The sequence below is a fragment of the Rhinoraja longicauda genome, chromosome 32 (assembly GCF_053455715.1).
Source record: "Rhinoraja longicauda isolate Sanriku21f chromosome 32, sRhiLon1.1, whole genome shotgun sequence".
Lineage (NCBI taxonomy): Eukaryota > Metazoa > Chordata > Chondrichthyes > Rajiformes > Arhynchobatidae > Rhinoraja > Rhinoraja longicauda.
The window spans coordinates 1247478-1264423 of record NC_135984.1 but is presented as its reverse complement, the minus strand read 5'-3'; the positions used below and the strand labels follow the sequence as shown (position 1 = coordinate 1264423).

General features: G+C 46.0%; 2 protein-coding genes across 3 annotated transcripts in view; one reads left to right on the top strand and one right to left on the bottom strand.

Moving 5' to 3' along the window:
* The window catches only part of LOC144608667 (transmembrane protease serine 4-like), a 50493-nt gene extending 38528 nt beyond the window's left edge, over positions 1-11965 (top strand). For both annotated transcript variants that reach the window (XM_078426654.1, XM_078426653.1), the window contains exons 9-13: positions 618-787; positions 2186-2278; positions 5584-5726; positions 9939-10094; positions 11027-11965. In XM_078426654.1, the coding sequence (XP_078282780.1) occupies positions 618-787; positions 2186-2278; positions 5584-5726; positions 9939-10094; positions 11027-11032 (568 nt within the window). In that variant the 3' untranslated portion in view covers positions 11033-11965. The remainder of the gene's footprint in view (positions 1-617; positions 788-2185; positions 2279-5583; positions 5727-9938; positions 10095-11026) is intronic.
* A 3812-nt stretch (positions 11966-15777) lies between these two features.
* LOC144608785 (uncharacterized) lies at positions 15778-16946 on the bottom strand. Its single transcript, XM_078426880.1, has 2 exons — positions 16033-16946; positions 15778-16000 (listed from the first exon to the last, which is right to left on the bottom strand). The coding sequence occupies exons 1-2, from the start codon at positions 16944-16946 to the stop codon at positions 15778-15780; spliced, it is 1137 nt and encodes a 378-aa protein (XP_078283006.1).

Genomic DNA, 16946 nt, shown 5'->3' with positions numbered 1-16946 from the left:
ACGGGGATGGTTGGCACGGGGATGGTTGGCACGGGGATGGTTGGCACGGGGATGGTTGGCACGGGGATGGTTGGCACGGGGATGGTTGGCACGGGGATGGTTGGCACGGGGATGGTTGGCACGGGGATGGTTGGCACGGGGATGGTTGGCACGGGGATGGTTGGCACGGGGATGGTTGGCACGGGGATGGTTGGCACGGGGACGGTTGGCACGGGGACGGTTGGCACGGGGACGGTTGGCACGGGGACGGTTGGCACGGGGACGGTTGGCACGGGGACGGTTGGCACGGGGACGGTTGGCACGGGGACGGTTGGCACGGGGACGGTTGGCACGGGGACGGTTGGCACGGGGACGGTTGGCACGGGGACGGTTGGCACGGGGACGGTTGGCACGGGGACGGTGGGCACGGGGACGGTGGGCATGGGGATGATAGGTAAGTTGCACTTTCAAACACTCCATGAACAGGAACAGATAGATCCAAAGTAAAGCTCATTCTCAGCCAGACCATTGACCATTGACCAATGTTTATATAAGGGCAAGTTCTTCAATTTGCTGAAAGGCTGGGGTCACAAGTGTTGTGTTTGGGGATCAGTGGTGACGGGAGTTGTTTGTTACAGGGAATATCAGCAGGTAGCAAACTGGAAGGTGTTTGCTGGAAGTGAGACCCTCTACTCTGGAGGGAATACCTATTCTGTCAAGAAAATCATCACAAACGGGAACTATGACCCCTCGACCAGTGACTTTGACATTGCACTGGTGAAAATGAGATCATCCTTGCCCTACACAGGTGAGGCATAGTCTGCATTAACAATGGACAATATGAATGAAAGCACTGTTAACCTCTGGCAAGTGAGTTTTGCCCCTCCCAGGGATGCCTTCCCCATTCACAGCCAGATTCACGCTATCTTTCCACAATATTTATCTTGCTGCCAATAGTTGATCAACTTTGGGGGTGGGAGGTTCTTGGTGTAGTAAGGGTCTACCTTCTGTGGGGTCGGGTGCGCCAGTTGTCAGTTGAATAGTATAGTCCAAATCATTCACGTTATTCCAGCCATGTTGGGCTTTAAGCATACAGCGCATAAACAGGCCCCTTCCGACCACCCAGCCCAGACTGACCAATGATCCCCGCACACTCACACAATACCACACACACCAGGAACAATTTACAATTTAACCAAAGCCAATTAACCTACAACCTGTATGTGTTTGGAGTGTGGGAGGAAACCAGTACACCCGGAGAAAACCCAGGAGGTCACAGAGAGAACGTATAAACTCCGAACAGATAGGACCCAAAGTCAGGATCAAACTTGGGTCTCTGGCCCATAAGGCAGCAACTCTACCGCTACGCCACCATGAGGCCCCATTTTTGGCAACTCGTGTTTGATCCGAGCCACACTGAATGGGCAGGATGTGGTTACACACTTACTCTGACTGGCCCACGGTGTAGTTGACCATTGCCCAGTTACAACATCCATCAGGGCATGGATCCCCAGAGCAAGAGACAATAGGTGCAGGAGGAGGCCATTCAGCCCTTCGAGCCAGCACCGCCATTCAATGTGATCATGGCTGATCATTCTCAATCAGTACCCTGTTCCTGCCTTCTCCCCATACCCCCTGTCTCCGCTATCCTTGAGCTCTATCTAGTTCTCTCTTGAATGCATTCAGAGAATTGCTCTCCACTGCCTTCTGAGGCAGAGAATTCCACAGATTCACAACTCTCTGACTGACAACGTTTTTCCTCATCTCAGTTCTAAATGGCCTACCCCTTATTCTTAAACTGTGGCCCCTTGTTTTGGACTCCCCCAACATTGGGAGCAAGAGTGGACACATCTAATTGCAGAGCTACGAACAGTTTAACAGTTTAAGGAAGGAGCCTAATGTGTCAATGGTACCAATTTATCACAGCAAGAAATGAAACAGATTGAACATTCTGCCGCCATGTATGAAAGAGGAGCAGAAGAAAAGAGTTTTCCTTTTTTCCCCCCCCAAAAGATGAATATTTTCAAACTGGCCACTCCAATGTTTTTGGATATGTAATGTCAACGTATGCGACACCAGTGGTGGTGAGTGACTACATCAAGATACAGACACAGATTTGCTATCTCTATCAGACATGTCTCTGCCATTTATTTTGCTGTGAACACAATATCTTCTTCTATATAATTCTTTTCATTTCTTTCCCTAGATTTCATCCGTCCAGTTTGTTTACCCAACTATGCCATGCCCATTCAGAATGCAAAGCCATGGGTCACAGGCTGGGGTTACAGGAAAGAATTTGGTAATTATGGATTGGTTGCTGTTGACTATGAGGCAGGGGTAAAAGTAACCTGAATACTAAAAGTAACTTGTATACAAAAACAAGGATGTAATGCTGAGGCTCTATAAGGCCGCATTTGGAATATCGTGAGCAATGTTGGGCCCCATATCTGAGGAAGGATGTGCTGGCTCTGGAGAGGGTCCAGACGAGGTTTACAAGAATGATCCCAGGAATGAGTGAGTTAACCTTTGATAACTGTTTGTCAGCACTGGGCCTGTACTCACTGGAGTTTAGAAGAATGAGGGGGGGACCTCATTGAAACATACAGAATAGTGAAAGGCTTGGATAGAGTGGATGTGGAGAGGATGTTTCCACTAGTGGGAGAGTCTAAGACTAGAGGTCACAGCCTCAGAATTAAAGGATGTTCTTTTAGGGAGGAGATGAGGAGAATTTTCCTTAGTCAGAGGATGGTGAATCTGTGGAATTCTTTGCCACAGGAGGTTGTGGAGGCCACAAGTCAGTGGATATTTTTAAGGCAGAGAAAGATAGATTCTTGATTAGTGCAGGTGTCAGAGGTTATGGGGAGAAGGCAGGAGAATGGGGTTAGGAGGGAGAGATAGATCAGCCATGATTGAATGGCGGAGTAGACTTGATGGGCCGAATGGCCTAATTCTATTCCTATTCATGATCTTATGACGTTATGAATATATTATCTGTGTGGTGGTATCGATAACATCCCCACTTCCCTGCAGCTGTGCTGTACCAACCTGCTTTCATCTCCGCTACCTTGGCACCCAAATTCCTTATCTGTTGACATTCAACCACAGCTGAATAAGAGAAGTTCTCTGCTCCATGGCAGTACTATTCAGCTGGAGGTGGCGTGGTGCGGCAGGTAGTTCTGCTGGCTTGGCTCCAGTGACCCAGGTGTGATCCTGACCACCAGTGTAGTCCATGTAGATTCTGCAGGTTCTTCCTGTGACTTCCCAAAGCCACACAGTTGGTTAATGAGTTGCCCACTGTAAATTGTCCCTGGTGTAGGTGGGTGGTGGGGGAATGAGATGAATTTCTTTGACATATGATGGGGAACAGTTTACAGGGATGTAAGTGGGGGAATGATGTTGATAGGATTGTTTTGACAACAAGCACAAACATGACGAGTTGAATAGTCTATATTGTTGTGAAACATTTTAGCTCTCCAATAATTTTCAGATATTTCCTATTACATATTTTGCACATATAAAGCTTAAAGGCTATTGAGGTAATGAATAAAAATAGAACTTACTATGGCAACCTTTCTTCAATGGATTATTGGAAATGTTATCGAGAAAATCTTCAGTAGCATGTCTGACAAATACAGTAACGATGCAGTGTGTAGCATGTATCAGTCTACATTATGCATCATGTATGCATTGTGTAGCGTGTTTCATGTATCGGTATACATGCTGCATCATGTATGCATTATGTAGCGTGTTTCATGTATCAGTATACATTATGCATCATGTATGCATTGTGTAGCGTGTTTCATGTATCGGTATACATGCTGCATCATGTATGCATTGTGTAGCGTGTTTCATGTATCAGTGTACTTGTTGCCACCACTCTCAGCCACTATTTCATGGTATTTATGATTCACTAGCCCTTTGTACAACACAGTTAACTCACTTCTTAATGACTGTTTAATGAGTAGAATTCACAAACTGCAGTGACTTCTGAGTAAAAGCAAAGTCATTTCTGCATTAATTGGACTATAGTTAGTTATTTGTGCATAAAGTCAACATTGGCCACTTGCAGGAACGTGAGCATGAAGGAACATTTCCACTCCGCCTTACAGCGCTGCCATCTTGATCGTCTGAAATAACTTGCTGCTACATTTCCCAGCAGGAGACTGCATAATAAATTAGAACCATTTCAATAGACAATAAACAATAGGTGCAGGAGTAGGCCATTCAGCCCTTCGAGCCAGCACCGCCATTCAATGCGATCATGGCTGATCACTCTCAATCAGTACCCCGTTCCTGCCTTCTCCCCATACCCCCTCACTCCGCTATCCTTAAGAGCTCTATCCAGCTCTCTCTTGAAAGCATCCAACGAACTGGCCTCCACTGCCTTCTGAGGCAGAGAATTCCACACCTTCACCACTCTCTGACTGAAAAAGTTCTTCCTCATCTCCGTTCTAAATGGCCTACCCCTTATTCTTAAACTGTGGCCCCTTGTTCTGGACTCCCCCAACATTGGGAACATGTTTCCTGCCTCTAATGTGTCCAATCCCCTAATTATCTTATATGTTTCAATAAGATCCCCCCTCATCCTTCTAAATTCCAGTGTATACAAGCCCAATCGCTCCAGCCTTTCAACATACGACAGTCCTGCCATTCCGGGAATTAACCTAGTGAACCTACGCTGCACGCCCTCCATAGCAAGAATATCCTTCCTCAAATTCGGAGACCAAAACTGCACACAGTACTCCAGGTGCGGTCTCACCAGGGCCCGGTACAACAGTAGAAGGACCTCTTTGCTCCTATACTCAACTCCTCTTGTTACGAAGGCCAACATTCCATTGGCTTTCTTCACTGCCTGCTGTACCTGCATGCTTCCTTTCATTGACTGATGCACTAGGACACCCAGATCTCGTTGAACTCCCCCTCCTCCTAACTTGACACCATTCAGATAATAATCTGCCTTTCTATTCTTACTTCCAAAGTGAATAACCTCACACTTATCTACATTAAACTGCATCTGCCATGTATCCGCCCACTCACACAACCTTTCCATTCCTCCTTGAGTTGTTACACACCACGAATGTCATGGTAATTGGGCAGATTGCCGGAACCCTTTCCTTCCGTGTCACTGGCTCTGGGTCAAACCTTACAAGATGACACGTGCAGAAGAATATAGGCATTATTATCTTCATGACCTTTTCAAAAATTCCTAAAGGCAAATGAGATGATTTTGAAGCTTAGCCTTTATTACACAGTGGGCAATTTGTGCACCTGATTTGTTCTCAACACAGTCAATAAATAGAATTGTGATGAGGCCAGGTGATCTGTGCTGGTTGAGATGGGTCAAAGCCACAATGGAAGGTCCCAGTCTTGCCAGGGAGAGGGTGCTGTGGTCAGCAACTCGATCTAAAAGAAGGCAGCCTCTGTGTGTCACTAGGAGAGTTGTCTGAGTTGAGTTTAGTTTATTGTTACATGTACCGAGGTACAGTGAAAAGCTTGTCAGCAGAAAGCCAATACATGATTACAATCGAGTCCTTGTCTTGGTTGGATGGTGTATCGGGCCGTCTTTCCTCCTCTGACTTTGTGTGTTTTTATTTTTGTACAAAGGTGAAGTATCTTCCATCCTGCAGCAGGCCAACGTGACGGTGATCCAGCGAGCTGTTTGCAATCAGAGGGCGTATTACTCTGGAAGGATCACGAAGCATATGCTGTGTGCAGGCTATCTGGAGGGTTTAGTGGATGCATGTCAGGTATGTGTCACACATTAACACCTGATCCCTTTGTGCACTTCAAGCATTTCTGAGATGTTTTGCAAGATTAGAGCAGCCGAGTAGCACAGCGGGTAGAGCTGCTGCCTGACAACACCAGAGACCCAGGTTCCATTCTGACTATGGGTCCTGTCTGTGTGGAGTTTGCATGCTCTCCCTGTGAGTTTCATCCAGGTACTCTGGCTCTTCCCACATCCCAAAGATGTGCGGGTTTGTAGGTTAATCGGCCTTTGTAAAATTGTCCCAGATGTGTAGTGAGTGGATGCAAAAGTGGGATAGCATTGAACCTGTATGAATGGCTAGACACAAAATGCTGGAGTAACTCAGCGGGACAGGCAGCATCTCTGGAGAGATGGAATTTATGAATGGGTGATTGATGGGGAGGGGAGGAAGTACGGGAAAGGAACAAAGGCAGGAGATGGTCCAAGAGAGAGAGAGAGAGAGGCAAGAAATTCATGAAACAGGAAAAATTCCTTATCTATTGACGTTTGGAAGTGCGAGGAACTTAACTGATACAGGATCTGATCTGAAACTTATTGACAATCTCTCATGTGGGCACTAGAGACCTTGTTTTGCAAAATTAACGGTCACCTCTTTAAATCTGTGTGGCCATTTTGTTTTTTCTCTTAACAGTTGGGTCTCTGGAATTCTCTTCCTTTGATGTTGAATATTTTAAGATAGCGGTTGGCAGATACTTGGGGAGGAAGGTTATCACAGTGCTTGAAAATTCTAATCTTGCGATTGGTATGATCATGACCTGATTAAATGTAGAGCCGGTTTGGGCTGTATAACTTGTTCTGGGATCCAAATTTGTACTTGTGTGTGGAAGCAGAGGTCTGTCATCTAACTAAACCATTTAAACAGTTGATTGAACTCAGCATACAATGGAGGAATGCTGTATAATTACCGGTAAGGTACATATCTCAGAGGGCCATTGCCACATCCCAGTGTGAAGGCCTGACAAATTCTCAACATAGAAGCTGGTGTTTATGGTCTCCAATGCCCTTCCACCCTTGCCCTTTGTTTCCCAACTCCTTCTTGGAAAATCAGTCGAGAGTCAAGAATGTTTTATTGTCATACGTACCAAAACAGAACAATAAAATTCTTACATGCAGCAGCACAACAAACACGAGTAGGAAAGAACTGCAGCTGCCGGTTTAAACCGAAGGTAGACACAAAATGCTGGAGTAATTCAGCGGGTCAGGCAGCATCTCTGGAGAGAAGGAATGGGTGACATTTCGGGTCGAGATCCTTCTTCAGATTTGTACACACAGTACTCATAGATGGGCGGCACGGTAGCGCAGCGGTAGAGTTGCTGCTTTACAGCGAATGCAGCGAATGCAGCGCTGGAGACTCAGGTTCGATCCTGACTACGGGTGCTGCACTGTAAGGAGTTTGTACGTTCTCCCCGTGACCTGCGTGGGTTTTCTCCGAGATCTTCGGTTTCCTCCCACACTCCAAAGACGTACAGGTATGTAGGTTAATTGGCTGGGTAAATGTAAATGTAAAAATTGTCCCTAGTGGGTGTAGGATAGTGTTAATGTGCGGGGATCGCTGGGCGGCACGGACTTGGAGGGCCGAAAAGGCCTGTTTCCGGCTGTATATATATGATATGATATGATATGATAATATAATAAACAAACTTTAAAAAGTTCCCTAAATGAAAAGCCCAATACAGTGCAAGTAAACAAAGCCAACCTGAAGTAATCATCTCTTCCTGGCCCCGTGTTCTGCATTTCTACCCCCACCCCAATCTAACACAGATCCTTTATTTCCCTATCAAACCTCTTTGTGATTTTAAAGATTGATGGTTCATCCCAGAGCATTTGGCCTTTATTTCTCAACCAATACACAAACTGCTTTTCCCTCCTACCAAAATCGATCAGAAAGTTGACACTAACCACGTATTTTACATAAGTTAGTATTTGGGACTTGTTTTTGCAGTTGTCGATATTTTTAAGGCAGAAATTGATAGAAAGGGGGGGGGGGTGAGAAAGTGAGCGGGTGAAATGGTACCTTGGTGGATATAGATGGTACCTTGGTGGATATAGATGGTACCTTGGTGGATATAGATGGTACCTTGGTGGATATAGATGATACCTTGGTGGATATAGATGGTACCTTGGTGGATATAGATGGTACCTTGGTGGATATAGATGGTACCTTGGTGGAGGTAGATGGTACCTTGGTGGATATAGATGGTACCTTGGTGGATATAGATGGTACCTTGGTGGAGGTAGATGGTACCTTGGTGGATATAGATGGTACCTTGGTGGAGGTAGATGCAGACTTAGACAATAGGTGCAGGAGTAGGCCATTCGGCCCTTTGAGTCAGCACCGCCATTCAATGTGATCATGGCTGATCATTCTCAATCAGTACCCCGTTCCTGCCTTCTCCCCATACCCCCTGACTCCGCTATCCTTAAGAGCTCTATCTAGCTCTCTCCTGAATGCATTCAGAGAATTGGCCTCCACTGCCTTCTGAGGCAGAGAATTCCACAGATTCACAACTCGGACTGAAAACGTTTTTCCTCATCTCTGTTCTAAATGGCCTACCCCTTATTCTTAAACTTCACATGAGTCTCACTCGCCCTTCTTTCAACCCATTGTGTATGTAAAGAACCACTTCCCGCTACATTGTCCTGCTGAGTCTACGCTAAAGTTTACTTTTTGAGTGAGGCCATCAATGGTGCCGCCTTCAGTTCCGTCCATCTCCTGTAACTGAGGTTAACTTGCTTGTGAAGTGGCGAATGAAGCCAACATGGAAACCATGGTCTGCCTCCCTCGGGAAGGAGTTGCCTGATGGGACGTGCAGGTAGTTGTGAGATGCTCACCTCCATCAACAGTTTGCACAGGGCTTCTATGTGCTCCCAATAAATGGTCTCAACATTCTCAACACCATCTTTGTGGGTCATTGACTTAGAGTCAAAGTTCCCAGCAGTTGGAATTGTTTCTTCTGTCTGCCTGATAATATCTTTTGGTGATAGGACTTGGAATAGGATGTTTTGGAAATGAGGTTCTGAGAAAGCTAAAGATGCTTTATAGAAAGGAAGAAAATGCAAGCCGATGGTTAATGATGTTGATTCTCCATCTAACTGGAACTAAGGACTTGGAAAAGCCCATTATGTAGAAACAAAGAGCTGCAGATGCCGGTCGATACAAGATGGACACAAAGTGCTGGAGTAACTCAGCGGTCAGGCAGCATCTCTGGAGAAAAAGGAGAGGTGATATTTTGGGTCCTGCCCTTTCTTCAAACATCCATTAGCCTACAAGGGTGTGTTTGTCCATTATGTTGCTGGCTAAAATATGAACATACATTGGTTAATATCCCAAAAAATCTCATGAAGAATTTGAATTTGGTGTTTAAATAGATGCATCTGGTGATGTTGGTAATGATAATGGATTTTGAGACTGTTTGGTTGTCTGATTAATGCAACTGGTTCATTAATATCCTTTAGGGAAAGATATTTGTCATTTTGTTTTTGGCTGTCATCCAGCTAACATGCCCTGTTCAGGTCCCTAGGCAGTTGCCTACTCAAGTGTCCCAGCAAGGTTGGCCAAGTTATGTCACCACTTCCCCGGGAACAATGGACGTGCTGTAAATGTTGGCCACATCTCAAGTCTGAATTAGAAAATGTTGAGTCTATTTCATGTTGTAACTTGAGTCTGGTAGGCTGCAAAGCCATTCAACACTGACAACAGATCAGATGAGTGGACTACCTGTGATCCAGAGAGATGGACATTCTCGCCAATGTAAATCTAAACACAGAAGAACCTGGTGACTGAAATCCACCTTGTAATCTTGGTGTCCTGTGTTGCAGATAGCTGAGTGGAATGTGCATCAACAATCTAACAGACAGTGTTTCATCACCAAGACCTTCTGCTGTGATGCACATGAGGAGGGCAATTAATGGAAAAGATCCGTCCCAGTCGAGTAAAATTGGTTGGGGGAAGACGGTGCTGGGGAGGGTTCATGAAAGTTGGTGGGAAGGGTACGTGAGTGTTTAAGACAGAGCCAGAAAGTTATTGGGCGAGGGTATTAAGAAGTGCACGGAGATTGTTAACAGACTGGGATAGCCTCAAGGGACTGAATGGCCGCCTCCTGTTCCTTGATCCATGTTTGTTATTGTACACTGTCACCACCAAAGCACGGTTCTTGTTAATCTGGTGAATTTGGCGTTCTTTTCTTTCCAGGGAGACAGCGGGGGCCCATTGGTTTACCGTCACCGGTATTGGCAACAGATTGGCATCGTGAGCTGGGGGACAGGCTGTGCTCGCGTGGATCGACCAGGAGTTTACACAGACGTGACTGCTCTACTAGACTGGGTCTACTATGCCCTGAATCAACGTGTAAGTCGGACAGGTGTGGAGCCAAGACTGCTGTGCCCTCTCTGCACACCTGTGGACATTCTCCTCCTCCTTCCACCACCCCTCTCTAGACCACTTTATCTCTCCTGTCATTTCTTTCCTTTCTTCCTCCAACCACTCCCCTCTCTCAGCCCAAATCTCTCCCTCGCTTCCTCCTTCTCTCTTCTCCCTCCCTGCCCCCACCTCCACTCCCTCCTGCACTTTCAAACCTTAACCCCAGCCTTCGATGAGGTGGTCGTGGTGGGTGTGGTTTCAGGGCCGGAGTGGGAAGACCACCTACACCTCTGCATTCCAGGCTAATGTGGTCCTCTTCTGCCACCTGGTGTCCAGCATTAGAAACGGAAAATCATCAAACATAGGAAATTGTTCAACGACAGGCAATCCGTTTGACATCAGATGAAAGACGTAGACAAAGGGGTTTTGTAATAATAAGTGAGGTGGATAATAGTCAGGGCTCTGATCACTTGCCTCTCCTCTCCATAAATGTCAGACGTGAGCCTGAGGTTTGAACAGTTCATCGTGGTGGAGCATGGACACTGCGACTATGCCAAGCCAGCAGAACCAGTGGTTCATAGAAGCCATTCCTATTTTATAGAGGCAACTTAACCTACTGATGTGCAGTCTTTGGGATGTGAAAGGAAACCCAGGTGGTCACAGGGAGGATGTATGAATTCCACACGAACGGCAGCAGGTCAAGTTGGTCACTGGAGGTGTGGAGTTGGTACTGCACCAGAGGCTACTACGCCACCCAATGCGATCCACACTGTGCTTGCTGTTCACACAGCCATCTTGTTTTCAATTGGTTTTCTCTAGAAATGAGTCCAAATGCTTTGTACCATGAATATTTATTACATTATCCTCTCTATCTTTCCAAAATGTGTTTAAAACAAAATGTATTATTTTTTCCCCCATAGGTGTAAGGATGAGGGCTTTGGGTAAATTTTCACGCCAGTCTTCGGTTTCATTTTCTGGGATCCTGAGTGAACATTGCCCCAGTGTGATCATCGGTAATGGACTCGCTGACTGAATCCAAACTACTTGCGTGAGATGCTGCCGAGGTGTAGCCTGGACTGGCAGAACACAAGGAACACTGTCCCGGCCCAATCAAAGCCCCTCCTCAAAGCTCACACCTAATGGGGTGTAAAGCCAACATGCGGGTCATTGAAGATTATATATTGAAGATTGAATACAATCCTACAGTGCAATTTGTTTTTTTTGCGGTTTTGATATTTACAAACAAAAATGTATATTGGAGGAACGGACATTTTAACTGAGATGCCACAATGAGCCAAATGTAAATCTTTGAGTCGGTGTTCTCCAAAATGCCTTTAACATTTACATTAACAATATTACATCAAAAATATTTGTAGAGAGCTAGTTTATTACTTCATTCTTCTTGATTTAATTATGAATGTCAAATGAGATTTGCAGGTTTTTAAAAAAGGGAATTTCAAGATTGCTAATAAAAACAATCCAGTTTTGGAAATGTAGATTTGATTGCTAGACCTGACAGGCCAGTGATCACACCTCTTTAAATCACCCAACCTTGCCACCAGAAGTCAAATAACCATTTTATATGTCTATGTTTTGAAACTATTTGTACTTGAGTTGAGGATTGTTGGTCCCAGAGATGCAGTCTTGCCTTGTCTTATGCACCCGGTGTTGATATTGGAGAAATTATATTCAACACCCTGTGATATTAGAGTATTTATATACAACACTCTGTGTTGATATTGGAGCATCTATACAAAGGATATATTTTACTGTAGGAAAGAGAACTGCAGATGCTGGTTTAAATCGAAGGTAGACACAAAATGCTGGAGTAACTCAACGGATCAGGTAGCATCTCTGGAGAGAAGGACCCTTCGGGTCTCGACCCGAAATGTCACCTATTCCTTCTCTCCAGAGATGCTGCCTGACCCGTTGAGTTACTCCAGCATTTTGTGTCTACCAAGGATATATTTTATTGTGCAAGGTAAGTATTGCAGGTTCTCAAACATTAGATGCAGGGTTCATCATACCTCAAGTTGTCCAACACAAAAGTTTTTCAGTTTTTTATCCATGTGAGATTCGTCAAAGTCACATTGAGTTTGGGGCTGTGTATTTGTGGTTAGAAACTAGACCCAACTTGCCCAGAATGATGACGTGTACACCAGATCTGGATTTCACCCCAGGGCCAGGAGCTGAACATCTGTGTAGAGAAGGTCTTCTGCAGCTGGATTAAGAGGCAGCAAATCTTAATCTGGCAAATCCTGTCCCTGGGGTGCAGTCCATCCCTACTTCAATGTCTTTATGCCAATTTCTGTTGTCCCCATAATCTGTATCGTGGAAACGTGATGGATTTTACATTGTGCTCTTCCAGAACAAAATATATTTTTTAATGAAATGTTATTTTGCAAAAGCTTTTATTTCAATGGAAGTCGATCTTTTGTTGAGAATTTATTCAATTGCACAGCAAGGATGTGCAGGATGTAGTGTCTAAGCTTGGTGTGAGAACATTGAAGTGGTGCTTGTACCCATTTACCAGCCCGCTCCTCAGTTACTTCACTGAGAGCAGATCTCTGCCAGAACAGTGGGGTGGGGCAGCAATGAGTGTCTGCCCTTCAATCAAAGAGCGAAAAAACACATGCCAACGTTCCCAGTGGATCCTAGTGGACAGTCGGCATAGTACAAGTTGAGGATCAGCCTATGATACATTCCCTTTCTCCAGTTATCCTGTCTGCACGTGTGATCTGGATTGTCCGTGGTGAGCAGCCAAGTGTGATGCAGATTCAGATGCCAGGGGGTTGGACTCCAGAGCATCTCTTTTCTCAGCTACAGAGCATTTTCTACATATTTATATTGTGCAAACCAATCTGCTTCCATTCACTGTAAGTGGTGCCTGGAGGAACCTCCAGTTTACTCAGTTTGTCTGCTTCTCCTTCTCCTATTTTCACTTCCCTTCCGTTCCTGATTAGCTGCAAGGACATGGTCAAAGGCTGGCACAATCCTCCTTGCTGGCTGAGTGTGGCTCTCGTTTTTACCTTGAAAGCATGAGATAACTTATTTGTCAAAATGTGATTGTTTTGGATTGTTTTAAATAAATCAATAATTTTAACACATGTTCATGGTGTATTTCTCCAATGCATTGAAGAGGGAAGTGCCTCAGCCCAGTGTAAACCAGCGGCCATGTGTGGCAGCAGGGGGAGAAACTCAAATGAGCCAGCACCAAGGTGATAGTTTGGGCGTAGACAGCAAGGAACATTCTTCCTCAACCCTTGGAGAATTCCTCAAAATTGCTGTTCAGAAAAAGTGACCTAATAATTGTAGTCAGCTGATGGGATTCCATGAAGTCAAACGATTATATCTTTATGTATTGTGTTCCAGCTTTGGTTTGGTCTGTGCTACCTATCTGAGTCAGTAGGTTGTACATTCAAACTGTGTTTCTGGGAAGTTGGATGCATAATCTAGGCTGACCCCCCAATGCTGTACAGATGTTTGCTGCATGTTCTATGTCTGAAGGTTCACGGGTGGCACGGTGGCACAGCTGCTTCACGGCGCCAGGTACCCGGCTTCGTCCCTGACCATGGGTGCTCTCTGTATGGAGTTTGTACGTTCTCCCCATGACCTGCGTGAGTTTTCTCTGGGTGCTCCATTTCCTCCTACATTCCAACGATGTACAGGTTTGTAAGCTAATTGGCTTGGTAAAAATGTAAATAGACCCTAGTGTGTAGGAGTGTTAATGCATGGGGATCACTGGTTGGTGTTGACTCAATGAGCCAAAGGGCCTATTTTCTATCTCTAAACTAAACTAAATTATGTAGATTACGGCCCCACATCACTGCCCTCTGTGTCTGAAAATACAAACCTCAACCTCAACAAAATCTCAAGGGAAAACCAGAAATAGTATGAGCGAACCACTTAGCCTCTCATTACCCAGTTATTTAACAAGATTGTTGTATGTTTTCTATCTCAATGCAATTTTCCTGCCTTACTCCAATAGCTCTTCATTCCTTGCATTCCATTATCAGAATGCTTCCTGGATTAGTGGGTATTAACCATAAGGAGAGGCTGGACAAACGTTGTATTGTCTTCTCTGCAGCATTGGAGGCTCGGATGAAACCTGAGAAGTTTATAAAATCTGAGGAATAGAGAGGGTAGACATCTTTTTCCAGGATGGATATGTGAAAGACTACAGGGCACGTCTTTAAGGTGAGAGGAACACGTTTAAACGAGATGTGTGGGGCAGGTTTGTGTTCTGGGGATGGCAGGTGCCTGGGATGCTTGGCCAGGGATGGTGGGGGAGACGGATAGTGGCATTAAAGAGGCTTTTAGAAGGGCACATAGATATGGTGGGGTATGGATTATGTGCAGGCAGATGAGGATGAGTTTAGCTTGACATTATGTTTGGCATTGACATCCTGGGCTGCAGGACATGTGTCATTATTTTCAATGTTTATGGTCCATATTCAAAAGTCTCTTGACCTCTGTTATGAATGCAAATAATGACCCAGCCTCCAATGAGAGAACTCTAAAGATGACTTATTTTAAAGAAACGACCTTGTGGTCATGTGCGGGGACTGTGCGGGGACTGTGCGGGTCGGTCGGGGACGAGCTGTCTGTCCGTGGGCGTGGGGAAGAGAGTGGAAGTTTTTGCCTCCATCACAGTGAGGGGGTGTTTGGAGTCACTGTGATGGACGTTTGTGTTGGGGTCATGTGTCTTGTGTTCTTTTTGTGTGTGACTGCTATGTAGTTTCGTTCGGTACCTTGGTACCGAATGACAAATAAAGCTCTGTTGAACTGTTGTTTCATTAAGCAGCCCCCTCCCTTTAAACTGCAACAATTAACTCTAGATTCGTCTGTGAGAACAATCGTCAGTTCTTTACCGACCTTCTCCAGCTTGCTCAGGTTTCTGAATAATGTTCTTCATTGAAACATACAAAGAGAACATTTTAGTTGTATCTAGACCCACCCCAATGTAATGGATGATCCAAATTCAACAAGGAGATTCCCTCCCCACAGACTGGTTCAGCTGCAGAGAATGATTCAATACAAAAGACTAGATTGAAATGTGTTTATTTAATTTGTGACAGATTCTGTTTTCAGTATAAAATAGATCTATTACCAGCATACAAAATTAAATATAATCTAGAGTGTCAATCCTTTATACATTAGCAAGACATGCATAGTTTGTATTTGGCATCTAAATTAAAAAAAGGCAATGCATACTTCATTGAGAGTTTGAGAATCACCGTTACCTGATGACTACCATTACCATGTTGAACCATTCCTTGCCGCAGAGTGTCCATCACCAGAGGGGACCATGCACTCCGCTACCTACAAGGCACAGGAGTTCAAGGAGGTGGGGTGGGAAGAAAGGACCAAGAGGGGCTGTTGGCCAGGCTTATTGAAATATCAAAGTGGCAAAGTACTGGAAACCAGACGAAGGAAGGATGTGCAGAAGCTGCTCTGCACCACAGACACAAAACGCTGGAGTAACTCAGCGGGTCAGGCAGCATCTGTGGAGAACGTGGATAGATGACGTTTCACAGAGTGCTGGAGTAACTCAATGGGTCAGGCAGCATCTGTGGAGAACATGGATAGGTGACGTTTCACAGAGTGCTGGAGTAACTCAGCGGGTCAGGCAGCATCTGTGGAGAACATGGATAGGTGGAATATCAGGGGTTCAAGCAGCACCTATGGAGGGAAATGGACAATGCTTTGGTACGAGGAATAATTGGTAGAAGGAAGAGGGGAAAGGGTCAGGCAAGAGCTGGCCATGATGGCTGGATCCAGTTTGGGAGAGGATGATTGGCAGATAATTTGGGTGGGGAGAGAAGGATGGAAATGGACACAAAAGCTGATGGTACATGGGGATGGCTGGGCTGGGATACATGGGGATGGCTGGGCTGGGATACTGGGATACATGGGGATGGCTGGGATACATGGGGATGGCTGGGCTGGGTACATGGGGATGGCTGGGCTACTGGGATACATGGGGATGACTGGGCTGGGATACATGGGGATGACTGGGCTGGGATACATGGGGATGGCTGGGATACATGGGGATGACTGGGATACATGGGGATGGCTGGGCTGGGATACATGGGGATGGCTGGGATACTGGGATACATGGGGATGGCTGGGATACTGGGATACATGGGGATGACTGGGCTGGGATACATGGGGATGACTGGGCTGGGATACATGGGGATGACTGGACTGGGATACATGGGGATGACTGGGCTGGGATACATGGGGATGACTGGACTGGGATACATGGGGATGACTGGGCTGGGATACATGGGGATGACTGGGATACTGGGATACATGGGGATGGCTGGGATACTGGGATACATGGGGATGGCTGGGCTGGGATACATGGGGATGACTGGGCTGGGATACATGGGGATGGCTGGGCTGGGATACATGGGGATGGCTGGGATACATGGGGATGACTGGGATACATGGGGATGGCTGGGCTGGGATACATGGGGATGGCTGGGATACTGGGATACATGGGGATGGCTGGGATACTGGGATACATGGGGATGGCTGGGCTGGGATGGGATACATGGGGATGACTGGACTGGGATACATGGGGATGACTGGGCTGGGATACATGGGGATGACTGGGCTGGGATACATGGGGATGACTGGGATACTGGGATACATGGGGATGACTGGACTGGGATACATGGGGATGACTGGGCTGGGATACATGGGGATGGCTGGGCTGCAGATGTGGAGTCTGATGGAGAGATGAGGTGTGCAATGTGGCATTGCGCGGGTGGGGGGGTGATAGATGACAGGAAAGGTGGAGAAGGGGACATGGAGTGAGAGTGGGTGGATCAT

Bases quoted from the DNA above. Each gene is read 5' to 3' on its own strand.
- LOC144608785 (XM_078426880.1), bottom strand. From the start codon at position 16,946: ATGATCCACCCACTCTCACTCCATGTCCCCTTCTCCACCTTTCCTGTC. The intron at 16,001-16,032 runs CCCAGCCATCCC...CCAGTATCCCAG, and splicing joins GCCCAGCCATCCCCATGTAT to CCCAGCCATCCCCATGTATC.